The sequence below is a fragment of the Apteryx mantelli genome, chromosome 19 (assembly GCF_036417845.1).
Source record: "Apteryx mantelli isolate bAptMan1 chromosome 19, bAptMan1.hap1, whole genome shotgun sequence".
NCBI classification, from domain to species: Eukaryota; Metazoa; Chordata; class Aves; order Apterygiformes; family Apterygidae; genus Apteryx; species Apteryx mantelli.
The window spans coordinates 6,366,584-6,394,556 of NC_089996.1; the positions used below are offsets into that span (position 1 = coordinate 6,366,584).

At 43.5% G+C, this 27,973-nt stretch overlaps 1 protein-coding gene across 1 annotated transcript in view; it reads left to right on the forward strand.

Annotated features, from left to right (window-relative positions):
- Positions 1-27,326, forward strand: part of SHISA6 (shisa family member 6) — a 262,667-nt gene extending 235,341 nt beyond the window's left edge. The window contains exons 4-6 of the mRNA XM_067308317.1: positions 6,289-6,351; positions 20,466-20,618; positions 26,776-27,326. Of these exons, the coding sequence (XP_067164418.1) occupies positions 6,289-6,351; positions 20,466-20,618; positions 26,776-27,326 (767 nt within the window). The remainder of the gene's footprint in view (positions 1-6,288; positions 6,352-20,465; positions 20,619-26,775) is intronic.
- The last annotated feature ends 647 nt before the right edge of the window (positions 27,327-27,973 follow it).

Sequence of the window (27,973 nt, forward strand, 5' to 3'; positions counted from 1 at the left end):
ATGCTGCACATTAGAGCTGTCAGTCCTGACCACTGGAGGAAGTGCTTCTCCTTTCAAAGTTCAGACCAGTACCTCAGCAAACGAGAAGACCCACCTCTGAGAAGAACTGGGATGAAAGGCTGTCAGGCACCTTCACATCCCAGGACGTTTACTCAAGCGCTCTGATTTCAGTTGCCCATTAAGGGTGCTCTCAGATCACCAAGGGGCCTGATCCTGACTTGCTCTGGGCACTCACAGTGCCCATTGCCCAGAAACACCTGAGGGAGCTAATGTTGCCCAGATGCCAAAGTTGTTCAGCATGTGGTAGGAGGTGCCTTCAGAACATAAAGCATTCTGTATACTCACTAGAAAAATTCTCACTTCATGTTTTATCATTCACTGTTAAAAAGCTACTGGCACTTCTTAAAATCAATCATTGGATGCCACTAGACATGGATGGCACTAGATTCTCTAAGTCTTTCCACAAATGCACATGCAATTTCAGCAAAACTTGAGGAATTATTAATTGAAAGATCTCTCCCCTCCATCTTCAAATGCAGGCTGAGGATCTAAGAAAAGAGGATCTTGGGGAAGTTTAGGAGAGCACACAAACCTTTTTCACATGTCCATAACCAATGCATCAGTCTCAGGAATGGAAGATGAAAAAGAGAACAAGAAAGAAAGTCTTGCATACAGGCTCATTTGCTGCCCTAGGTGTTGAACTGTAGCCTTTCTCTGCAAAACTCTCTCTTTTTGAATATCTAAGGCCTCACTGCCACCAGCAGAAGTAGAATCTTGGGGCCCCATCCCCAGCATGTGCTGGCACTGGTGCCCATGGGGCTGCAGGGCAGGGAGTCAGGTCAGGGGGCTGGTCCGGCTCGAAGCTCCCCAGGGCACTGCGCGCGTTGTGTTCTCAGCTGAGCCAGTTCCCCAGTGCGGCTCATGGAACGGCTGTACGGTCCCTCTTGCTGGCACACGATCAGGGCAGGAGACAGGATTGTCCTGCTCCTTTCAGCAACAGGTTATATTTGGGCTGGTTTCACTGTACTCTAAGTTAACAGAGGTCCTCAGCAGTGGATCCCATGCAGTAGCACCGAGAGCTCCTAGAGTCCTCAGCCAGGTTGATAAATGCTACAGAAGAGTCACCTGAGCACGGCAGCAAGGCCATTGAGGCAGATCCTTGTCTAGAGACATCCCTTCCTCCCTCCTACAAGCTCAGTTTCCTTCTCCTCTCAGAGGGATATAACCTTTCCAGCCCTCCCACGGCCTACACCTCCCCTCACACAGCCACCCACCACTGTGCTTCATACAGACCCAGTGTCCTATCCCCTCCAACATCTTCCCTTCCCCTTTCATAGACACATCCCATCACAGCCTCCCCTCCTCCACGTGGGTGAAAAGTCTTATTTCCCAGAGCAGCAGTTACTGGATTCACACATAAGCCACATATATAATCTCTTGAGATTGCAGCATTTGTTCTGTTTTTTCCTGTTCTAATTAGTGAATCCATGTCCTTTGCAAAGAAACATGAAGTCTTTTAAGTCCCTGTCCTTCCATGTGACTTCTTCCATATTAAAAAAGGACTGGAAACACTGGTTTCCCTTCTGTCCATGTAAAGTCCCTTTCTTTCTGCTGGTTATTGTTATCTGGTTACTCCTCCAGCTGTGCTCAGAAATTTCTTATTGTGGTCTGATGATTCAGAGCACTATGCATCCTTTATTTCCCTAATGGAGTTCCCTAGTAAGTAGCTTTGAACTCAGATCCCTGTCTCTACAACAGATATGCTTCTGCCTAACTGGCACTTCACAATTAACAGCATTATCTTGTTAAACCTGAAGAAGTGCAGGAAGATCAGCCATCATTTTAAAGCATTTCATAGCTTTGAAAGTGTTTGTCGTAGGCTACAAAAGTGGTAAATGAAACCCAGGGCTGCATTCAGATGCCTGATTAGCTCAGCCACATGAAAGTACCAATAATTCAGGGTCTGAGTATTTTTATATGCCAGTTTTTAAGCAGTGGCCTCAGAAAACCTGAGTTTTTTAGAGGAAAAGAAAGGAAACAAAGAATTTGGAGAGAAATGGAAAGCTGATCAGAATCACAACACAATATGAACCTATTCATGCCGATATGGGTGTTATCACTGTCCTCAGCAAAGACAACTTCATCCAGGAGCAAGGTTGCCAGAACAAATGACTGCATTGGAGTACTCTGTGTTTCCCTGAGAGAGAAGCATCTTTCTTCACTTCTGATACAATGAATGTGTTAAAGTTTTGTCAGCTACTGTTTTAAATACTTGCATTTCACACAGAGAGGTGTCTCCATCATCTGTGTGTAGCCTTTTATCTGTCAGCTCCAGCAGTGTGCGAGTAACGTTAGCTGAGAAAAGGACAAACAGTTTGTATGTTTGTTTTAACAATTTGATTTCTAAATTAGTTTTGCCTTAGCCGTGCTGGAAAGCCTTGCTTTTCTCAGCTACTCTGCACAGCTGCAACCATACACCTGCCTGAACCTAGGGGGACTAACATAAGTACCACAAGTTACTATATCAAGCAGTTTGCAAGATGGACCCCTCCTGAGGAAATATCTTGCTTTCTAAGTTTTTCAGGATAGAGGTGTCTGTATAGCAATTCAGTCATGCTCAATGAACTTATCAGATGCAAATGTAAAGGAGAGGTCATCGTAAAACACAACAGGCTCATTGCTCACTATTCAGTTTGCAACTTTCAAAAATAGTAAATAAAATAATAACTAGTGGGTAAGATAACCAATAAAATAACAGGTGGACAGCAAGTTGAACATGAGTCATCAGTGTGCCTCTGTGATGAGCAAGGCCAACAGCATCTTGGGCTCCATTAGGAAGAATCTTGCCCGCAGATTGCGGGAGGTGATCCTTGCCCTCTACCCGGCACTGATGAGGCCACCTCTGGAGTACTGTGTCCAGTTCTGGGCTTCTCAGTAGAAAAGACACATGGATATACTGGAGCAAGTTAAATGAAGGCCACAAAGATGATTAAGGGAGTACGTGTCATACGAGGAAATTGCATGTGTGTAAATACATGATGGGGGGGAAATAAAGAAGACGGGGTCAGACTCCTCTTAGTGGCATCCAGTGACAGGACAAGTGGCAGCGAGCACAAACTGAAATGCATAAGAAAATACTTTTTTCCTGAGTCTGGTCAAACACTGGAACAACTTACATGGGCAGGTTGTGGAGTGTCTATCCTTGGAGATATTCAGAACCCAACTGGACACTGTCAACTGAGCAACCTACTCTAGCTGAACCTGATCAGCAGAAAAAATGTTGTAAGAGGGAAACAGAGTGTTTGGTTGTTCTTATGACACACAGACAGCCCTAATGGTGACTGTACACAGCAGCTGCCTTTGTAACCAAAGACCTTACAAATTCTGCATAGAGGACTTGTGAACTGAATCTGAGTGAAGTCTATATGTACTGGCCCAGAATTTAGCTCCATAGCTTTTCAGAAACACAGAATATTTAAAATATATAAGAAAATATCTGAGTTGTTGACCAACAGGCCTCATGACCTAGAAATATCAACATGTGGAGGAATTTTCTGATAATATATTGTTTTCCTAGTCTAGCAGAAAAATATGAAAAATCTAATAGGAACTGAAGCCAGGTAATTCAGATCAGAAATAAAGTATATTATGATTTTTAGTAATGAGGTCTAAAAATATTGCATTTTTTTATACTAGGTTTGTGTCAGACATACCATCACATAAATTCTTTTAAATTCATGTTACTGAAAGGTCTGTTTGAACTCAAACAACAGCCAGCATCTGATGCAGAAATTAGTGAGTGGGATTCTGTGCCAGACTTGCTGGAAACTAGGTGAAATCCTATCTGATCCCATGTCACAGATCTCTGAAATTGCCTCCAGACTGTTACAGGGATTCTAGAAATATCAAAGGTTTTGATTTTTCCCACCCATCCTCATGTTCATTCTGTCACATTAAAGTGAAATGAAAATATACAGAGGCACAAAAACTGAAGTAAAGTGGCAAAAGTAATTACTGCAGGATTTTAGCTTGCTAAAAGTAACCGGCAGTGGAGGATCCAAAGGAAAATTCTAACTTGAGAAGATCTGTAGACTGCTTATTCAAGGACATTTTAGATGCTTATGTGAACCTGGCCTCCTTTCAAGTTTTGCTCTTCACATGTAGTTAGTAGTTGGGCTAATACCCTTTCTGTATTTTCAGCTGTCTGTGTATTTAATGAGTGCCTGTTTTCTAGGTGGAACTGTAAGTAAGCTAATGTGTCCAGTCTGTTATCATCCAAATAAATAACCTCTGATTTTAATCTTGACTATACACAGACATTCAGCATGCTGTGCAGGGAGATGAGCTTCCAGTGAGGTAATATAAGTAGAAGCAAACATGGATTTCTCAGGAACAAATCATGTCAAGCTAATCTAATTTCTTTCTACAACAGGATACTGGGTTCTGTGGCCAGGGAGGAGCAGCTCATATTAGAGATCATGACATTAGCAAGATTTTCAGTAGTTTCTGGGAAAGTAATATGAGACCAATTTGGAAAACATGGTCTATAATGAATCTCTATAGGGTATATGCCACAATGGTTCGATAACCATAAATTGCAAGTAAATATCACTAGAAGGCTCAACTGATGTAGTTCTGCATGTAGGCTTCTTGTTAATGATCAGCATGGTGGAATAAGAATCTGCTTATTAAATTTGCAGATGATATGAAACTTGGAGGAGCATAAGTCTATTAGAAGATGGAATTAGAATTTAAAATGTTCTTGGGAAATTGGAGAAATAGGCTGAAAAAAATTATTAAATGGAGAAAAATGATAAGTGTGGGACTGAAACAGAAATACTAAAAAACCATTCTGTATGTTGAAGAATGATTGGACAGGTAGCAGTTCTTTGGAAAAACACCAAGGAGCCATAAAGGATCACAAACTTGATGTGAACTGGTAATTTCTTGTCATTATGAAAAAGGAAAATATCATAGAAGGTTTTGTGAATGAGGGTAGAGAACAGGAAAAATCCAGACGCTCCACTCTGTACTGGTAAGATCTCAGGTCAGAAACGTGTCCTGGTTTGTATATCACACTTGAGAAGGATGTAGGTCAATTAGAAAGTGCACAGGGAACTAAAGTGAAAACAATCAAAGGCAAACAAAGCAAGCTTTATAGGGAAAAATAAAGGAAATGGTGTCATTTCTCCTGAAGAATAAAATTAAGAGGGTATATGATAACAGTTTTGTCATAAAGAACTATTGCCAAAATAAGGGAGATGATCACTGTGTCCCTCGTAGACAGGAAAGAAGTTAATGGCCTAAAAGGTAGTAGGAAAGACCCAGTGAAATAGCTGTCCTGGGGAGGAAGAGAGAACCTCCAGAGGAGGTTTTAAGAAGAAGTTTGACATCAGACTAGTTCATTCTGCACTGGTAGAGGATGAGATCCAAGAAGGTATCTTGAAGTCTCTTCCCTACTTTACTTTGATTCTATAACCAGCCATAAAGATCCAGACAAAGCAAGTTCTTTCTTCATTGAGACTTGTCTGGAAACTTCATATGATACAAGAAGTTTATCAGCAGTCACTTATCTAATGTTGTTGTTTTTTTTATTACAGTGAGAAAAAAAGAAATATGTTTTCCAACCCAAGGGGCAGTTACTAATCATAGTGGCAGCAGTGGCACTGCCATTAATAGTCCCTTGCTACTTTGCAACGAAATGCATAATATGGAATGCAGCAGGTCTCACAACATTCTTACTGCTCAGGGGAGTGAGATCTCCAGTCCAGATGCAGCTACTGAGCTCTGGTTCCTGCATTTGTGAGGCCTCTTATTTGATCCTTCTCGATACTCACACAGGGCATTGCTGTTGCGGTGGTTTTGGTCGCAGTGGGAGAGTCTGTTTTTCAGGTGTCGGGGGCCAATGTCATGAACAGCTTTTCATTGGAAGGAGATGCAGCAGTAGAATAAGAGCTATGAGGTTCCAGGAATTTCCAGGAATGCACCACTGATGTTGATATACAAGTCATGGTTTGTTTCTGTTTGGACATGCTTCTTACCTTTGCAGACAACTCTAATTTGCAGGCTCAGCAGAAGGGGAGCAGTTTCCCATTATCATGTTCTTTTAGCATCTGGAATTTTAAGTGAACAACATAACAGAATCTTCTGCTTTCTTAAGCATTTTCTTCTCCTTTCTTTAATCATGCTGAGATTTCCTGTAAATACTGTGAGCTGTAATTATCTTCTGCAGATCAGTGGGTTTACTAAGCTGTTTCTTAAAGGGATTTTTTTTTCTGTGAATTTCAGATGACCAAGAACAAAATTATAGTCACCTGATACTAAACAGTGCCACCCAGACACCTACACATGGTAAGAGAAAACAAAGAGCAAAATTACACGTTGTAACTTTTCTCTGCCAACCGGTAACATTTACTGGTATCAAAGTATGTTTAATGTTAATTGAACAGTTCCTATGGCAATGATGCATGAATGATGTATTTCATTAACATTAAACATAGGAGCATATTTTTCAATACTGTATACGATTAAATATGGCCCAGTTTTTTACTTTGCCTGTCAAGTTTGTGTTTCCCCATGTCTGGTTGCTCCTTTCTCACTTCCATATCAGCAAGCTGTTGTCAGATTTATCAGGCCAAAACAGTAAAAATGATAACCAAAGAAAAGTCCTTGTTAGCCGAGCCAGTCAACTGATAGTGCTGCCTGTGCAACATTAAGATAGGTTAGAAAGACAGTGAATGCAGGGCAAGGATTCCTGAACTTTTGGCATTGCAATATAAGGCACAAGTTCAGTTTCACAGATAGCTCCAAGTTGTCCAGGCCGCACTTAATATGGGTCTGGCTGGAATGATCTGCTGAAGCCCCTGACTCACCACACAATGTCTCTAGTTTCTAGTATGTAGGATAGGCAAAACCATGAAGAGATCCAGGATTCCCACTGCCCTCTTTTCACAAACAGAGGTGCCTCTTTCTAACCCATTTCCAGTGTTTGTTCTTTCACACCATTCCAGGCCCTATTTATTTATTTATTTATTTATTTATTTTATTGTGGGAAAGTGACATTTCACTGGCCCTAGGAATTCAGGAAACGCAGAGCAGCCGTCATGACCCTACACCCACCGCAGGATGGACCAGCACTGACCTATCCCCTGAACCTCAGACTCGATACCTCAGGAGTAGTCTGGGGCAGCCTGTCACCACCATATAGCCCGTCCAGACGTTTCTTCAAAGGCTGAGAGCAGCCGTTACAGAGTTTCTCCAAAGCTTCCCTGGGTTTGGTCTTTAAACCCAGATAGCTTCTTAAGTGTGAATCCTCCTGCTGACATCACTCCTGTTGAGCTATGGAAGACCTGGATTTTCATTTGTCTTACCTCTATATGTGGTTCAGCACGTTCATTGGCACCTCTCTATCCAGCTCTCTCTCTTTTTGACTTAGTAAACTTGTGGATCCATCTGTCATCCTTCAGCCAGTAGTTTCAACAGTTCAGCTGCTTCTCAGAGGTACCCCTTGTTTCCCCCCTTATGGTTCTACTGTCTCATCCCAGATGGGAGAAGTGCTTTCATTTCCCCCTTGGCCAGAATCCTTACTCCTCTCTGTTCAGCCTCGTCCCTCCAACCCTTCCACCTTTTCGAGTCTCACCCCTCTTCTGCCTTAGCTCCCTCCTCCCTTTGACTTCCTTGGCCCCAGCTTAGCAGAGTTGAGTATGGGCAGAATGTCACTCCCTGCATTGCAGCAATTGCAGACAATCCAGTCAAATCACAGGCACCTTCAGCTTCCTGAAGGAAGCTTCCTTCTCCATCCAAATCCAGATCACCCATTGCCACTCAAATCAGTTGTTCGCCCTGCCTCTGTGGAATCAGTCCAGCCTCTGAGTGTACCCCATCCTCTCTGCTTACTTCTTTCTTCATCTGCTACCTTGTGTTGGCCTCCTCCATGTTCTTCCCTGCACTATTTACCCTCTGAATGTGAGATATTTGTCCAACATTTGCATCTGGAGCCTCCCCTCGTCCGGGGAAGTGATAAGTGATGAGTAAATCTCATCATAATATATTGGTTCACACTTCCTGTAGCTCTGAATCTCTGCATGTACTACTCTTCTTGTTATGGTATTTGATAAATATTCTGGAATTAATTTATTGTGAAAGCTGTGTGTGTTGTATAGAAACTTACACAATTCTTTGTTGTAAAAGAGGGTGGGAGAACAATTGCTCTTGAAAAGGTCACCTCAAATCTTTGGTGTTTCCCTTTCCTACAGGGTGGGTCAGGGTGCTCCTCAGCCCTCAAGTATCTTTCAGCTGTAAGACTATATATATTTTTCTACCTCCCCAAAAACACAGGAGAAGCAATGGCAGCTTTAAACCTCGCAATAGCATGGGAGTATTAAACATGAATTGACAGCCTCAAACACTGCTTAGAATATTTACTTTTTTTTTTTTTAACTTTTTATACAAAAGATAAGAGGAGAAAACCTGAGATAGAGTAATCAGGCTGGCATTGTATTGTCATATCTTTAGGATCCCAGGCCTGCCCAGAAGGGCCAGATGAGTCCAGTTTACCAGTGTCTCTGCCAAAAGTTTTCACTTTATGTCCATTGCCAGGGTCCCTGTTACATTCAATAATTCAAAGTAATAACATGTTCCAAAACAGTCAACCTTCCCTCTGGACCTGGCAGGTGCCTTTCTTTTTTATGTACTTGAGAGACAGAATCAAAGTAGACATATTCATGATCACAGATTAGTGAGTTCCACTTTTTTTTTTTTTCCCCCCCTCTGTTCTCATGTCTACTCTGCATCTTAATAGTTTGCTTATACAAAGCAGGTTGAATGATCTGGCTGCAAATAGTTGTGTGATTAGGAGTTACATTTTGAACATAAGTTATCCATGTAGTCATGGACACTTACATTCATGATATTCATGTGTCCTGTTGCTGGTCATCCACTGATTGGTGAGCTTAAAATATTTGGATCTTTCAAATAAGAGACCAAGGGAGTATTCAGCATTCATAATTTATTGCTGAAATTCTGAGATACATTAACAAAGCCACAGATTTAATTTAATTCCCTTTCTGGACAGGGCATGGTATATATTTTCTGTGTGATTATGCAGATTCGTTGGTGGACTTTTATCTTCCTGAACACTGTGTTTGTGAGTTCCGTTTCTTACCCAGCCTCTAGGCACCCACCACACAGTGGCACCATCCACAAAGAGCAGGAGACCGGAAAGAAACTTGACGTGCCCTGTATTGCGTGTGACCAGTGTTCACTCTGAACTGAGGAGAAATAATCAAAGAAATGTTCTCAAGTTACCACCACAAAGCAAGCACAGCAGTGCATGCAGATGACATGCCACCACAAAAAAAACTAACATTGCTAACACAGAATGTAACTTCATCCAGAAAAGTCATAAAATTCCTCCCATGAATGGAAGAGCCCCCCACAACATCCCCAAACGACTGCCTCACACATCAGGGATACACTTGCACAGTATACGTGAAAGGAAGCGTGAGTTGTTGCAAACTGTGGAATACCTGTCAGAATGAGAGTTCAGCTGCTCAGGGCTGATGACCTCTCTCCCATCTTCCACCATCCTAGAAACTCCACAGGTTCCTTACCTTCTCCTATAATTCCCATTACAATACCAGAGTCTCTAGACTTGCGTAACCTTGGGACTGAGCAGGGGAGGCTCTCTACAACCCAGCCGTGTCAGACATGGGACCCGGGGCTCTGCAAAGGACCTCCTTATCTAGAAGGAAGTACGAAGGCCAAGTCCTTCATAGTCCCCTTTCCCCTCTCTGTATTGGCTAGTCCTTTGCAAAGATAGAGCAAAATGCACCAGTTTATCTCTTTCTTCAAAGCTCTTAGGAAGCACGGTGCCCTCCTGCTTGGATGGTGAGCCGGAATATCTCTTCCCAGGCATTGTTCAGTCTTTTGGGGAGTCACTGTGAATTTAATAATCTCTTGGGGATTCTTTGGTCAGGGCATCTCCAGGATCAAAGATTTTGTTACACTACAAAGAGCAACAGGACCTTAGTGTGCAGGTGTGATCCAGATGTGCTGTTGCAGTGAAGCAGCTACTCTGCCAAGCAGCTTTCTGGGAATAACCTGCTGTACCCCATCTGCTCGGCAACTTTGTCTTTGTTCAGCTGAGGTAGGCAAAGAATGGTAAACATCTGTTTTCATGAAACAATGTTAGTTTGTGGCCTCTGTACTGCTCCAGTCAGATACCACTGTGCTGAACCCTCTACGAATGCATGTAACAGCTAACGGCACCATGTGCAAATACTCTGCTTTGTATCACTGTCACAGGATTTTACCTTCAAAGAATTAAATTGGAAAAGAATATGATCAACCCATGCTCAGAAAGAATCAGGAAAAAAACAAAACCAAAAACAAAACAAAAAAAATGGACCTCAGTTATGGCCATGTTCAACCTCAGATTCCCAGAGTAGAAACTCTCACACCTTCTGTTTTAACCTGCTCAGGGGGTTGCTGGCCCAGTCTCAGCGCACAGCTTCTCAACGCAAGGGATGATACACCCCACCGCAGTAGGTTGTGCAGCTGCAAGATCAGTGATATGGTTACACTGAATTCTTCTGATGCAGGAAGGAATGCCTACTAATTAATGACGAGATTGTGTATAATCTACTCTGTCAGGCTGCCATCATTTAATTAGTGTAGTGCTGTTTGCAGCACAGCTAACAGAAGAAAATGTCCCTTTTCCCTCTGCCTGTCTGTCAGGGAGGATTCACAGAGGGGTGAAACATGTGTTTTCTGTGTTTGGAAAATGTGATATATTGTGGCAGACAATTTCCAGTGAAGATATAGAGGCATGACCACAGACAAGTGGGTCTGTCAAACCATGGTCTGCAATACCAGGATTTCATTTTTGCTGTTGTCGACAGCTCTGAAGCAGCTAGAGTTACTCTGGGTCTCCCACATCCACAAGAAGGTTGGTTTTCTCCTGGTGTAGGTTTCTTTGTGCACCTAATTCACTTTGAGGACACCAAATGCCCCATTATAAAGATATCTGCACTGCTTTGGAAACCTCACCCTAAACGCTTCTTTCACTGATGTACTTCAGACCTCAATTCCTCTGAAGTCATAAGTTTGATGTTGGTTTCATTAGCTCTAGACTTTAGTTTTACATCAGCTGCAGATTTTTAATTCTAAAGGAAGAACTCTATAGCTATATTTTTGGAAAGATGTAGTGATTTTGTATGTAGAAGGCAAAGGTGAAAACTCAAGTATTTGTTTCTGTGTGCAGCCAAGTTTTGCACACGAAATGCAGGTACATCTTTTGACACATTCATTTATCTTGAGTAGTTATTCAATCCTTATGCAAAATAAGCACATAAAACTATTTTCTTATAAAAAATTTAAAATATGAAAAATATAGAAGCTAAGGGTGCAGAGAAGGACTGAGACAGTGTAGGATTAGCTGTAACAGAAGTGTACTCTGCCTGCCTGGGCTCAGTTTCTGTAAAGCTTATTATTTTATTTTTTATTCCTGCTTAACTTTAATCTCATTATAGTTAGTGCATATTTAATTATGTTAAACTACCAGGAGTCTTGTATAAACATTTTTTTTACATCTACATAAATAAACAAGCAAATTGGTAAATAATGTAGTTAGTAGGAAGTTCATATAATTTTTATACCAGTTCATTGCATTTGGTAATTATATCTGAAAGTACTTAGTAAACCACTATAAGTGGCGAATGGCTTCACTTCAAGATTTTAATTTGGTCAAGTATTTTTTCCACAGACGATGTATGGATTTGCTCTGGTGGAGGCAAATTTAATTTTATAGCTGTAGGCATGTGAACGTTAAACAAATTCCTATGTACGCACATATGTATGTATCTTTTATGTATTTCTGTATTTTATCTCTCTTCCTCTCATTCTTTCTTCCTGTTTTCCCTCCTTCCTTCTTTCCTTTCTCCCTCCATCTCTCCCTCCTTTCTTTCTCTTTCTTTCTTTCTTTTCTTTCTTTCTTTCTTTCCTTTGTTCCTTCTTTCCTTCTTTCAGAAATTCAGGGCATCTTCCTTCCTACACAGTAATAGGGCTTTGGGGAAATACATTGCCAAAATAACTCTTGCATCAATTTTCTAACATCAGACCAGAAGCTTCAATTTTGGACAATCCCAGAAGATATGAAAATGATTCCCTATACTGTCACATCTCCTCCAGCAATTTGTTGAGGGTTTTGTGTCTGTTGTGTTTAAGACACTGTTTACAAAATCAGAACAATTAAGGACTGTTTAAATTAGATTTATCCCCAGTAGAAATATATGTGAGGAAATTAAAAGATAATCAGATCTCCAGAATACAACCTACAGAACAAATAGACATATTATGCACATTGTTCTTTTTGCAAAGCAGCAGGGCATTAATGAAAGTGGAAAGAGTAAGGAACCAGGTAATCTGGGATGACTGGACAACATAGTGCCAGCTTTTTGATCCATACAAATTGCCATTTGTGACGAGGGTACCAGTGGTAATCCGTGGTTCAGCTGCTTTGTACACCAGCTTTGCAAAGTGAAGCGCACAAGGAAGGGCTTCGTTGTACTACAACTCCAGTTACGCAAGCTCAGGGCAGGCTGGAGTAAAGTCTTCCATGAATCAGGACCAGCATTTACCAGTACTGACCTGAGCACTTGCTAGGAACATCCTACAGTGCAAAGCCACCCTCGGCGCAGGGGATGTGCAAGCCCTGGGAGCAGGGGGGATGCAGTGTGCTCCGTCAGTACACAGAGAACTGCCAGGTGCTGCAGAGCAGCATTTCAAAGTTTTCAAAGTCTCTTCTACAGGGCACGATGGGGCCATGGGCAGATTTGAGAGCTGTGACTGGCTTCCGATGGCATGTGTGTGCGCTGACCTTCCCTTAGTTGACGGTGTACAGGGCAGTGAACAACCCTCTGTTTAAAAATGGATAGAAGACTTAAATGGCAACTTTCTTTAGAGGATTCAGCATTACAGCAACTTTTTTTTTTTTTCCTTAAAGACTAACTACTTTGTGGCTTTGGACAAAAAAAAAAAAAAAAAAAAAAAAACACTCTTTTTTATAGTCTGTACATTAGAGGGGTTAAAACAAGGTCCCAGCTCTGTGTGCAACCCATCTGCTGAGCATGGAGTCCTTGCTTTGCAGATGAATGTTGTCATGCATCCCTGGCCCATGTTCCAGCCAGCAAATGGCCACCAGGAAAAAAGCACTGGGAGCTCATGGACTAAAACTTTGTTGTGCAACTGTGCCTGCATTCTTACCCTGCTTCCTGTTGGAGAAACCCAAGGAGTTTTTCTCTGTGGTAATACAGATGTTAAGTAAAGGGCCAGCATAGGCAGAATAGCTCTGACACTGTCCTCAGATTCCTCTTACAAACCTTGAACCACAAACAAGGAGAAGCAGCATATTTATCCCAAATGAATGTGAGACTGGTGAGAAAGACCAAAATTTCTGGAGGTCAAATCACAGCATCATAGAAAATGGGATGTGTAAAATTACTGAGACAAATGTTTGTTTTCCGTTTGCATTGCTAGAAGTGCTATTAGTGTGGCACTGCCTATGATTCATTCAGAAGGAAGACTTCCTTCCCAGAATACTGTGACATTCCCTGCAGCACCTCTAGCCTGCCTCGGAGTCTTGAGCCTCACATAGTCCCAAAGCGGGAGAGTCCCACATGGCCCACTAGACCTGAGATGCATCATTTGTGTCTCTCAGCAACTGGAGCCGCTATGAAATTATTCACTTACCTAACCTGCTGCCAGGACCAATGTATTTGTCTTTTTGAGCTGATGTATTTCTCTTTTTGAAACAGCTTCTCCTCCCTGGAGTTCAAGCTTTGAGCATGAGGCACTCTCAGAGTTGGAAGAAGTTAACAGATTGACATTTTTCAATTGCATAGTCTCAAATTCAGCAGCAATGAGTCCTGATCCCAGCTCTACACAGTTCTGCATGCTGGCTGCTCTGATTCCAGAGCCATGTGTTGTTTTTTGTATCCTCATGAAAAGGCAGGTAACCTGAGGAAATGTGAATATATCTTTTCTTACGATTTTTCAAAGCAATTCTACTTTCTGAAATTTGCCCTCTGATTTTAATTGGCGACATTATTCCTTTCGTTCTGTGTTGTAGCATGTAACCATGCTATGCCCTGATAAACACAGTGTATATTCAGAAACATATTCATGTCAGTGGACCCTGAGCGATATGATTCAGGTATATTATTGTGCTGTGTGTCTGTATGGTAGCATATGAGGACATCATCTTGCAGTGTGCTGATGTAGTTCATTGTTGCTTTTTACCCTTTCATATTGCGGTTCAATTCTCAGCAATGAGCCATGAATTAGCTAATACTAGAGCCATCCTGCTATGCAAGAGATTTTTTTCATTAAGTGGATTTTAAATCCCACATCTCCAGATTATGTAAATGAGAGATGCTATTCACTGAAGAGCTGCTGATTTACATCACAGACAATCTGACCTGAAATGTATGAATCTCTCTCTGAGATTCTTTGTAAGAGATGAAAAAGACTATCAATAACAGTGTTTGTAACACAAGAAGCACGAAAACACAGACATACCCCCTGAAAAAGCTGAAGATATACATTGTAAATTTTATTTCTAGTCTGAAAATGTCAGTTCTGTGCCTGTTATAGTATGTCATTTCCAGGATGGCTGAGGAGATGTTAAGACTTGGCACGCTAGGCTACCAAACATCATCAGTTGCTACCATATTTTCCTGAGGAATGTATTCTTTTGTAAGAGCTTGCATCAGAATTGGAGAAGACTTTGTGTCTGAGGCTTCAAATGACTGAGCAGAAGGCAGTGCTAGGGGAGCAGCGTGTGCTTTGACAGAGGACTGAAACTATGATGAGCTGAAGCTGAGCAGCAGAAGGCTTGGTTGTATCAGCTTCTCCTAGGTGACATTGTTTGCTTTCTCTGGGTGAATGTTTTAAAAGGCATCTGTTGAAAAGTCTTGCAAAATTCACACAACATATGTGCAGACTCAAATGCAAATATGGAGCACATCCCTTTTGCCACTTGAGCTTTGTTTAAAACTTTGCCATAAATTCACTATTTTGTCTTGGTATCATCTGTTCCTGTCTTTGTACATGGATGGTTCCATACTTCATGTAACCACACTTTGAAACAGAAACCATCTTCAAAGAACGGGAACGGGGCAAGATACTTCATGCAGAATTTAGATCTGGTCTCCATCACACAAGTCTCTAGCTTTAAAAATCTTGAGACTGCTTCTCAGCCCTGTGGTTGCAGAGAGGCTGTGAAAAATTGCCAGGAGAATGAGGCTCTTTCTCAAATAAGAGTGATTTTCTCTCCTTTATAGATTATAAAATGATTGAATGAATGAGGTGGAGGAGTGAATTGAGGGTGTCCACTCAGTGGCAATCTGTAATTGTAGACCCCAATGCATGGAGATAAAGTACCGCAGCCCCTTAACATTTATGTGATGACATGCCAACTCAGGGCCATGACCCCTGAAAAGGTGGGGCAGGAAACATTCCCCTGCCAGTCCATCAGCACAGGGATTGCTCTTGGTTTCCTAAGTGCAATGCTCTCTGTCATTCTCGCTAGTATCCAGTTTGTTCCAGGGCCACCATCTTCTCATCTTGATGCAAAAGCCTAGCCCAAATTGTGGAGGGCACCCATTCTTTGCCTGCACCATGAACCCATGGGTTCTTCTGGAAATGTGGCAGTGTTTGGACTGGCTCAACAAATCTGGCCCATGGATCAAAAGACATACACAATTCTTGTTTGGGGGGGTGTCCAGAAAGAGAGATTATAGCTGCAGAGGATGAACCTTTCTCCACAGAGATGTCTGCTCCCTTCCCAAGGCTATGATGCCAGTGTTGTGCAGCCTTGTGTTTTTGGCAGTGCTGTGCCATGCCACCAGCCTTGCCAGTGGCTGAGGCAATGCAGCATCCCAGCAGGAGCACTATGAAACCATTGATGCTCAATGCATCAATGAAATTAAGAAATGTTGCAGGGCTGAGCCCTCTCTAGAGAGACTCTGCCAGAGTTTTAAGATGTTGCATTGGTTGTAAAAAGGCATGGTTACTTTGAGGCCATAGCAAAGAGAATTTAGAAACATTCTCCTTCAACCAAATGACATATGGATGATGTTCCCATCTCCACTGTATATGCTTTACAACGTGGCGAGTTTCATTTCCTCCATGTTCCTCTGCTAAAAGCTTTGCAAATTGTGGCCAGAAAGCATGATGTGTCAGAGAGGGATAAAATGGGGTGTGGCTGCAGGATGGAGTTGAGGCAAATGTGGATAAATACTGACTTTTAAAGGTAGCCCCAGTAACCATGGGACTTTGTCCATTTTCCTGTGGTCATCTACCATTGTCCAGAATGTAAAGCTGGACTAGAATTAGTGGAAATGCTGGGGCATGGAGCAGTGTGCTACCTCCGATGTGTTGTGGTGAATAGGAAGACTGTAACACTATGTCCAGCAGCTGCCACAGGAGCCGATAAACACCATTAACAAGAGTGAGACCAGGGAAACGTGACTCAAATATGTTGCAGGAGTGAAGAACTACAAAGAAACTTCTGCTTAGCTGTTCCCAGAAAATAAATTGCATAAGATATTTCTCCTTACTAGACCCTCTCAGTTCCCTGATCTTGCCCTCAAACTACATTATGCAAAAGCCATCTGAAGTTATCTTTAGTCATTTCAGTTTATCCCTTATTTTGCTGAATGATGGGTAGTGGATTTCAAGGTGACCTCTCATTTACTAGAATCATTACAGTCTGTTCCTGACTGACTAGATGGAAAAAGCAGTAAGAAGATGTACTGATTCTGCACAAGCCCATTAGATAAATCTGTGGCACTTAATTTCACACACCTCATGCAAGCAGTCAATTAATGCTCCTGCTCTGGCAGTGAACACAAATTCCATACATATGACTAGGTTTATTTCAGCTCATCCAGCCTCCATGCAAAATGGAGATTAGATACAGGTACTGGCTGAGAAATTTGGAAAGAGATGTTACCCCAGGGTCCTTGCCACACAAACATAAATAGGAGTCTCTGTTTACTGGATAATATCTAATCAATTGTTTCCAGCTCCCTGATGCATATGATGCACTTTCTAATCCTACGGTCAGTCTATTAGACAGGGATTGAAGTCATCAGTAAGAAAATAATGTTCTCAGAGAGATGACACATTAGCTATATGCTCACTTGGGGTTTTGTTCTTTTTACCTTGTAATAACACTATTCAGGAGTGTGGAGACACACATAAGTAACAGGAAAGAAGCATTTATTAACCAGCACAGTTATTGCATTGTTAAGAGGAAATTTTCACCATTCCTAAAAGCCGTAAAAAAGTGCCTCATGATTTCTCAGAACTGGGACAAGAATGATGCTCTGCTAGAGAGCTGTACTTTTCCTTTTCTGTCAGGTGGCTTACACTGGCTGTCAGTGGTTGTTGAGTTCAGAGAACAGTATGCATGTGCTTGATGAAGAGTGTAATGCAAATGCAGCCCCTGTTCCTCACTGAGCATTTCCTTCCTCCTCACCTTGCTGTGCTGGCAGCAGTGCAGGATGACACAGAATGAGGCATCCAATGCTGGAGCCAGGCTGACACTGAAAGAGAATGGATGCAGGTCCTCTGCTCACAGTCATACTCCAGACATAGTTCTCGTGGAAGAGCTCATTGGTGCATTTTGTTCCACAGCAGGCTATGTCATAAGGAAGTCCATGGAGCGGCAGAGTGCATGGAATCAGCAATAGGCAACAGGGACAGGAAGAGAACAAGTGTTGGTTTGGTTTGACATGGTGGCCATAATTCAAGTACCCAAACATGAGTGGTTCTGGTCTCTGATAGGTCCCCCATCACTTCATCCAGCCCTGTGTGGAATTCTCAGACACTCTGGCATACCCAAAGTGGCCCTAGATGCCTGCATTTAGGCCTCTGAATTGTGCACAGAGGGTGTGAGTCTGCTGAGAGCTGCAGGGCTCTGAGCAAACTGGCTTTGGGCAAGAATGAACAGGTTTCTGCAGGAAGATAAGACTGTCTCAGCTTCTCTTTGGTGGAGAAGCATGTGTACAATGTGAGGCATAGAGGACAGAAAGTGTAAAATATCTAGGAGGAAGTTACAATGGGAGGAAGGTCGGGGAGGCAGCTCTGCCTCCCCACATGCAGATACATGTGACAACTGCAAGGTACATTTCTAGGCAACAGAGAACACCAAGGAAGTTTGTTAAATGTGAGCACTATGAACGGAAGGAGAGGTCCTGCTCTCTAACGCAAACAGGACTTCATCAGGCTGCAGGCAGGAGTCAGGCAGCTGATCAGGATGGGACAGAGAAGAGGAGATTAACTCCTGCAAAAATTTTTGCTCCTTAAAAAGGAAATGAACAGTCTAATTTGTGCCTCTGGTCTATAAAAGGGTCTGATGAAAGGACTGTGCTCTGCTTGGGTGGATTTTGTTTTAAATTTTGCTGGGAGACAAGGGAAGGTGGCAGATGTTTGGACACTGTTTGCACAAAGCCAGCAGATTTGTCAGGGTGAAACTCCCCTGCTGCTCAATAACTTTGGGGCAGAAGCTGCTCTTTAATCCGCACCTGTCTCTGCATCAGTGGAGGTAAAAGGGGCTTGAGGCACCTGGGTGGATAATGAGCACACATTGCACTGCTCTTCATGAGCACACTTCAGATGGGTGCACAACAGGAATGTGTGCACCCAAGACTTAAGCATTCTGGAGGGTTTTCTTGTGAAATTCACAGTTTTGTGGCCTGGTTGTTCCTGGCCAAAAGTCAAGTAACTTCCTCTTGATACTGACCACCAGCCCTACTCATCTTAGTCCTTAAGCTGAGTTGTGCAGTAGATATCTAACACCCCATTTCTGCTAGGTCAGTCCTATACTGTTCCCCACAGTCCCATGGGCAAGGAGGCTTCTAGAGCTTATAGGCAGCAGGGAAGCACAGCAGACTTGCATAAAGAAGTATGTGTGAGAGGTCTATCGTATCCAGGATGACCCTATGTCCCAATAATGGAGTCAGGTACTATTGCAAGGCCCTGAACTGCTGTATGCAGACTGGTCATACAGGCCCTCCTCCTTGCTCTTCTGCCTTGGGTAGGTAACTGTGTGAGCAGACACTGGCCAAAGGGTAGGGGAGCTCCTTAGCATAGAGGTGCATTGTGTGTTTTGGCTAAGGTGCATCCCTATGTCATCCCAATCACATCCCTTCTCAGTAGCCTGCAGCACTGGGAGTGGTCGACAAGTCTAAAAATGCTTCTCAGCTGTGTCAGAGCATTTTGTCCTCTGATTTCATTGTCAGACCACCCTTGAAGTGGCCATCTCCTTAGCCTTTTGACCCATTTAATGCAATCCCATCACTGCTGCAAGCCCCCGCAGAGCCACTTCATGCTTCCTGTAGTCTGTTCTAGCTTTACTTTCAACATTGCAGCAGCTGCTATTTTTAATACTCTTATCTCTGCCTAATTTAATGTCTAAACACCTGGGAGATATAAATGTTATAATTCAACAGGCTCCTGTTGCTTAGCTGAGCTGATGAAAGACCATTTCCCATCCAACTTGTGGAAAAGGGGTGTGATTTCAATGCCAAGAAAACTCTGCAGATTGCCTGGACTTGACTTTTAATATCCAAGCCCAGTGCTAGTCTTTACTGACAGTGTCCTCAGCATTTGCTTCCAGACACAGGGCATTTGGGGTACTGGCCTGGGACTCCCTCTGTGAACAACAATTAAAAATAACTAGGGAGAGGGCATCCTCCACCCCACATGGACTGCCCCTCATTTGCTGCCTCAGAAATCACTCCAAAACTTGCCTCATTTTCTAATTGCACCCAGACGTGTCCCCCACTGCTCCTCTTCACACTTTCAATTGTGCAGGGGAACCCTGGCTGGCTGTAGAGCCCACCAGGCCCCTGGGGCCATGGACCGGGCTTTGCTCAGGAGCCTCCAGGTTCAGAACGCTAAGCAGAGATCTAACATGACAAAAGAACAGTTTGATTATCAGTCCCATTTGAAATATCTTCATAAATGCTTTCCCATAGCTCTGAGGGCAGGGAAGGCACAACCCACCTATCTAAAGGTAGGTGACGTTATCTGAGCTGGCCATGTCAGGCTGCTATGGGGGGGGGGGGGCATGTCATGGTGATGTATCCCTCCACGATAAGTGAGGTGACTCGGTCTGCCAGGCCTACCCTCCCACTGAGAGAAAGTCTGATAGGTTGTTGGGCTTTTGAGGCAGCAGTTTGATTTTATTCGTAACTGCTGTGGACACCAAGGGAAACAAAGCTACAGGTTCCATTTTTCACTGATCTGCCAGTGCCAGTTTGAATTAAGTCCAAGAACCTGCTGCTAAGGCTGGCCCAGATACAGCTCCTCTCCCTAGCCAGGGTTATGGGAATGACCTACCTTTCTCACCTGGTTTTGGTGCACTTTATGGATGTGTCTTTTTCTCTTTTTTTCAGACAAGCCACGGATGAACAATATCCTTACTTCTGCCACCGAACCCTATGATCTGTCCTTCTCCCGGTCCTTCCAGAATCTCTCTCACCTCCCACCATCCTATGAGTCTGCAGTCAAGACAAACCCAAGTAAATATTCTTCTCTGAAGAGACTAAGTAGGTGTCAGCTCATTTCATTTCCGTTGTAACTCATTTGCTTGTAAGCTGCAGTGGGCACGATGCTAAGGCAATAATCTTTTTCTCTCTGTCATTGTACTGCCCAAGTTGGCATCTCTGGTAATGATTGTCTTGGCTGTCGCTTCCCATCAAGAGAGAGTGTAGAGAAAAAGTCACTTCATTACTTAGAGAGCACTTGTGGTTATTTGCTTACTGACCTCCTTGCTGTGCTGCCTCCCACAATTCTGTGTCGTATCTGGTCCTGATAGAGTCATCTGAGAATCCATTTTCTTCCTGTCGGAGTTGAGATGAACCAGTTTGGCTGCCGCAGAACAGCTGAGCTCACCTCGGTGTGTGGAAGGCAGATATCTCACTATCTACAGATGTAACTGAAACCAAATTACAAATCCAGACCAACAGAAAGCTGCTGGAATGGTTGGGAACATCCGTTTCAGTAGAAGCATGGCATCTGCCTGCCTCTCACAGCGTTGTGATCTGTTTCTTGGTGTATGTGTCCTGACCCAGTCCTGACCTGTGCCGTTCACTAATCTATGGTGCACATCTCGTGTCTCAACATGTTGCTCACTGCCTTGTTCACACTAGTTAGTATGTATTCTTTTTTTATTTTCTTATGTATTACCTTATTCTGCCAGATTTTCCATAGTGCCCCAGCCCATCACTGTTACTGATGGTGAACACTCACATAGAAGTCTCTTCAGTTTTGGTGGGACTATCACATAAGTGACCCTTATGAGGGAAAATGCTCTCTCTGACTGAGACACCAGGTTCATAATATGTTTCCATGGACATATTCTGGATACATTCAATTAGACGTTGTCTCATTTAGGGAAATAACTTAGGTGTTGCAATAGCTTCACTAAAGGTAGCTGGGTATGAGGAACAGACCTCTCTCCCTTAGTCTATATAAAATCTGCACTGCCAGTTTAGCCAGCTAAGTTAACACAAAGTGAAGGGACAGAAAAGCCTTTGGACTGTCCACAGCATATCCCCATGTGGAGGATTTTTCAGAAGAGGAAATGCAATAGGAATGTGACACAAAAATCTCAGCCCACTGCCTGGCACTTCAACATGGGACATAAATACATGGTTAACTTCTAGGCAAATATATCTGATGTGCTTGAAAGTGTTCATGTGCTTAAATGTTTCACAGAACAGAGATGGATATTTTTCTGGACTGGAGCCTGACATTCTCCCTGTTCAGTTTGCCATGCACGTGATTCTTCTTCTCCAATGAGCTTTTTTTCCTAGTGATAGTTAGAGCCCTCATTCCCAACTATAAGCATGTCCCTGTCCCCACATCCCAGTGACAAAATGTCCATGTCCTTGAGCAGCTTTGGTGATACTATCAAATACTGAGAAACCCTTAAAATCATAGCATTATAATACTGCAGCTTTAAAACCTCCCCATTATGAGATGATGATGATTTATTTTCATTTCTCAGCTGAAATAACATAAAAAAATGCATCCCTTGAATATTCCTCAAAACTGCTGTTCCATTTGTAATTCATTTGTAATGCCTGGGATTACCTGGCATACATACTTTTCCTTCAGAGTCCAGGAGATCTCCATCTCTTGACCTCATTCGGAATAGATTAGACAAGTGTTTACCAGGAACAACAGAAATTGCTGCTCCTATCATGATCCAGGGGATTGGTTAGAATCTCTCCAGCCTGTGATTCATTTATTTGCTTCACATATTGTGCATAGATGCTCAGTGAAATATCCTCAAGCTCCATATTAAGGATATGGATGTATCTCACTGAAACACTAAAAACCAACAAATTAATGTTAACCAAAATTCCCACCCTTTCCACAGCCAACATCTGGAAATGTATGACAGATATTAACATTAACCTCAGTTCTACTCACTCCCACAAAGTTCACCTGACTCACACTGAGTATTATGTCACTCATATGAGGCAATATAATCACTGCCCTTGGCAACACCTTATTAAGTGGTGTCTTAGCAGTCTGACCCATGGGGTCCAGCAAATTTTGCTGAGCAGTTAAAGAGAGGCTGCCCCTACCTGTCCAACCTGCTCCTTGGTAGATCTTTCTGCTTCCCGGCAGAAGGGAATATATATTTAGCTACAGCACTCCATTTCTTAGTCAAAGGTATTTGTCTAAAACTGACAAAAACAGGTTTGTGTTAAGGTGACAAGCCCACAATATTCTTAAATTTCTTCAAGCGAGTGCTGAGCGAGCAGAGCCATCCTCACTCTCTCGAGATGTTTCTGATCCTCTGGACAGTTAGTAGCCCTGTCCAGCTGTGCTTCCCCTTACCCGTTCAGGGAATATCTGGCAATCAACTTGAATCTAAGAATATGAGAGTTGATCTTTGGCCATTGGCTGTAGAAGGTATGTGGAGCTTCCAAAGGCTCTCAACCAGAGAGGCTGAAGTGGTGACACTGGTGTCTGTCTTTATAACCTAGGTCCCTGACATTCACCTCCTTATGTTTTCAACAAGATCAGCTCTAGAAGGCAATCCCTGCACCACCACAGGGAAATCCACCTATCTACTAACAAAAGGCAGGTCTGGACATAGTTCAATCACCTTTACAAGCTCCCTCTCGCCTTCCTCTCCACTCTCCTCTCAGCTCCACACCCTTCACTCACAGACTCCATGGACCCTGCCCTTCTTCTGCCTCCCAGGGGCCAAATGCCTTCGAGCAAGGCTTACAAGATGCCTGGATGGTAGGGGCTTTGAGGGAGGAGGTCAGGGCTTAGGCTTCTGGCATCAGCAGAGGGTTTGGGCTTCGCGGTTAGTGGATGAGGGAAAGCTTGTGGGTGATGGTTCAGTGTTGGGCTTCGGCTTTCTGCTCAGGCTTTGGGGTATGGGCTAGTTTTGTGGCGTAGGGGTTTGGGTTTGGGTGGGGGTGAGGACTAGAGGCTGATCTAGCACACCAAGGCAAGGGATCAGGGCTAGGGATTAGCTTCAGACCTAAGGTAAGAGTCGAAGTAAGAGGGCAGAGATTCAGGCTTCAGCATAGTAGCAGTTTGGGTTTGGCCTTAGTGAATAGAGGAGGAGAAAGATAGAAGGCACAAGGGTAGGACTTAAGGTTAGTGATTAGGCTTAGGGAGGTGGAGCAAAGCAGTTGATAAATGCCAAATCAGCTGCGTCACACTATTTATTTAAGTAACTAAACATGCAGTTTCAGCTCCATAAGCGCTAAAAACTCAGCACTCCCACTGGGTTTGCATATACTCAGAACCTCTAGAACCACATTCTTATAGCTGGGCTTCTCCAAAGCCAAAGGAAATTAGGCGCCTGGCTCCCAGACCTTTCACTGTAAAATGCCAATATCATTTTCCTATTCCAAATGAAGGAGATAAAACCAACATAAAACTTTTGGGGAAAAAAATGTAAATGCTTTGCTTTTCAAATGAATTATTGGGTTTTGATTTTTCCCTCCAACACAAGGGAAAAAAATGGTCTCGGGGACAAGTCAGCTTATCCTAAAGCCAAGTCAGATGAATCACTCAAACATAGGTTTTATACAAGTATTACATTAGAGACCAATCCTGGCCAATGTTTCAGAAACTACCAAAAGGGAAAAAAAGGAGAAAAAAAAGAGAAGAGAAGAGAAGAGAAGAGAAGAGAAGAGAAGAGAAGAGAAGAGAGGAGAGGAGAGGAGAGGAAGAGATATATTGTCTAGCATATATGATTCCCATTAATTCTGCTTCCAAATGTTTGAAAATCATTATCAAAGCCCCAGGAATATGAGACTGGTTTAAGAAATGAAATCTCTGTCAATCTATTGTCCAACAGTTTCTTTCTATCCTCTCAAGGCTTCTGACTTTTTGGAGTCCACTCAGGACACATTTTTGAACATTTATGCACAGCAACGAGGGAGAAACCTATTTGTTCGGAGTTTTATTTTGGATGAAATTAAAAATGTCAGTTATCTCATGAAACTCAATAAAACAATAAGGGGTAGCAGTATTAAAGCCTCATTATCCCAGTGAAATTGCTAGTGCAATGAGGATCAGATGAATCAGATTGGTTGGTTTCAGGGGAGACATTTTAGATTTATCAAATGCAGCCAGACATCAGCAGTTCCCACCCCAAACCCATTGGGTGAAGCACCTGTTGCCTCCACACTAAAGGGTCTGGATTAGTATTTCATTCTTTCCTCTTTCTGGGTGCAGCAATGCTGTTGTTCACAGCTCCACTGAGGTTTTCCCTCAATGCAAAGACACACACGTGATACAGCACACTCTGCCTTTTGTCGAGCTGCATTCTCCATGACTGGTTCAGTCATGATGTCTTTGCCCATCAGCAACAGCACATGGCCCAACATTGGAAGGGAAAGTGGATAGTGGGTACTGTGTGTGCCTCCAGCCCGGTAATCTCTGTGCCAGGCTGTTTCCATAGGGTTCCTTTGCATGGGACCTCATTTGCTCCTTAAGGTGGAGAATTTTACTTTGCCTTTGTCTGGAGATTACCCTTCTTGCACATCAGTAAGTTTGCTGCCATCTGATCCAAGCAGAGGATGGCTGTTTTCCAGGTGTCTGGGATGAGTCTCCCTCTGGCGTCTTCTGGAGTCACTGATGATCCAGAAGGATGGGAGTAGCCCATGCCTCTTAGCATTGTGCTCTTTTGCTTGGCTTTATGATGGAGTATTTCTGGTAAGGGACTGATGCCCCATGCTTTACACCTCCACAGAGACAGGCAGGTCACAACAGTCCTCAAGCAGCACTGGGCTTGAAGTCACAGAATCACAGAATCATGGAATGGTTGAGGATGGAAGGGACCTCTGGAGATCATCTAGTCCAACCCCACTGCTCAAGCAGGGTCACCTAGAGCACCTTGCACAGGATCGCGTCCAGGCGGGTTTTGAATATCTCCAGAGAAGGAGACTCCGCAACCTCTCTGGGCAACCTGTTCCAGTGCTCTGTCACCCCCACAGTGAAGAAGATTTTTCCTCATATTCAGATGGAACTGCCTGTGTTTCAGTTTGTGCCTGTTGCCTTGTGTCCTGTTGCTGGGCACCACTGAAAAGAGTCTGGCTCCATTGTCTTGACACCCTCCCTTAAGATATTTGTGCACATTAATAAGATCCCCTCTCAGTCTTCTCCTCTCCAGGCTAAACAGGCCCAGCTCTCTCAGCCTTTCCTCATAGGGGAGATGCTCCAGTCCCCTAATCATCTTTGTAGCCCTCCACTGGACTCTCTCCAGTAGTGCCACATCCCTCTTGTACTGGGGAGCCCAGAATTGGACACAGTACTCCAAATGTGGCCTCACCAGGGCTGAGTCCAAGTCCAAGTCCAAGGACTGCTGATTCTCCTTCCAACTAGGTAGTCTTAGTATCCCAGCTTCAGACATATTAATATCAAACAGGTTTCCCAGAAAGTTTGTTTCATCTGAAATAACTGCAGAACATTTTCTTCAAATTTCAAGTTGCTTTGCTCTAGGATTAAAGTGGTAGATTGGGATATACCTACAGTAGCTGACCTACCCTCTGAGTCCGAGACACTTGTTTAAAAGCCCCAAAAGGGGGGAGGGGAGGGGAAGGGAGGGATGTGTGTCTCAGAGAGAGCATCCCATGACCGTCAGAGCTTCTTTGTGACCACAAATATAAATATATAAAAATAGTAACTAAAACTTGTAACTAAAAATGTGACAAGGTCGCTCATGAATTACACAGGACACTCACATTTGAAACCAGAACCAAAGCATGAGTTTCCCCAAATGGGGAACTTGCCTGCCCCAGGTCACATTCCATATGTTTCTTTATAAGCATCCTGTGAAGGTGACATTGGATAATTTCTCCAAAACTCACTGTTCCTGTAAATCGTGTGATACCATGATCTGGACTCAACAGCATATGGAGTCGATTGTGTCATGTTGCAAGATGGTGTGATACATCAAACAGGGACTAAACTTGTCTATATGTAATTATAAACTGTCTCTGTGTGCCATAAACACATGTCCACACAACCCGCGCAGGGCCAGCGCCTCTCCAACAGGCAGCGCGCTGACATGGATGCCCATGCTGTTTCAGCTGCTGACGGATGGTCCTTGGGTTTCACCAGAAGGCTGTTCCAAAGCGCTGTTCACTGCACACATCCCCCTTTTCACTCCATGGGACAAAACTCTGGCATTTTTAACTGTTTCCCTTTCTTTTTCCACAGCTGACAAAGAGGCTGACGAATATTACATGAGGAGGAGACACCTGCCTGACCTGGCGGCCCGAGGCACGCTCCCTATCAACGTCATCAAAATGTCGCAACAGACCAACCACAGGGATAGGCCCCGCCGGCCCATCAGGGCCATGTCCCAGGACAGGGTGCTGTCCCCTGAGAGGATCATGCCTGAGGAGTTTAGCATGTCCTATGAACGGATCCTCTCAGACGAACAGCTTCTGTCCGCAGAGCGCCTCCACTCCCAAGACCCTCTGCTCTCCCCGGAGCGTTCAGGGTACCCAGAGCAGTCTATGTCACGGGCATTGTCACACACAGACGTCTTTGTTTCAACACCTGTCTTGGATCGCTACAGGATGACAAAAATGCACTCCCATCCTAGTGCCTCGAATAACTTGTACAATACCTTAGGTATGAACCCAACTTCTGCCAAGCGCCAAGCGTTCGCCTCCCGACGGCATAACACGGTAGAACAACTGCATTATATTCCAGGACACCACCATCACTACCGCACTGCGAGCAAAACAGAGGTGACTGTTTGATATGACCCTGTGCATTGTAGATTTTCATTAAGGACTGGGGTGGTCACAGCACCCTATACTGCAGTGGCCTTATAGGCCAAGATAACCTCTAATAACTCAGTGTCTGAAAAGACTTCTCAAACAGTCCCATCCGCATTGTTTTTAAAGCCACCCCTACATTGGTGACATAAGAAGAACCTAAGCAAACAAACAGACTATAGTGAGGGATAATGGAAGATATTTCCTAACATGCATCAGTTTCTGTCAAAGAAAGCCATAATAGTAGATGGCTCCTTCCAAGGGCTCACCTGCACTATCTCATTGTTTTTACGAATTTAGGACTTTTCAATTGCTACAAGCAGAACCACTCTCATACAGCCCATGGCAGGGAGGAGGAAATGCAGCACCCCATCCTGGCAGGAAGGGGCCCTGTTGCCATCTCTCATGCCAGCCCTGATGTTTGACCTTTCTGTAGCAAGTAGTTAAGATTTTGACTGCTGGGGATCACCTCCAGATCATTCAATATCAGCCAGCACCCATATATCTGTTCTTCCTCACCCTTGGAGTGAATTCAAGGGCAGACTTTCCTAGGGGACTGGCAGATCTAGGGACAAGAATAGCCTGGCTGAGAAGTGAAGTTTTAGTTTATATTAAATATACTCATAAGA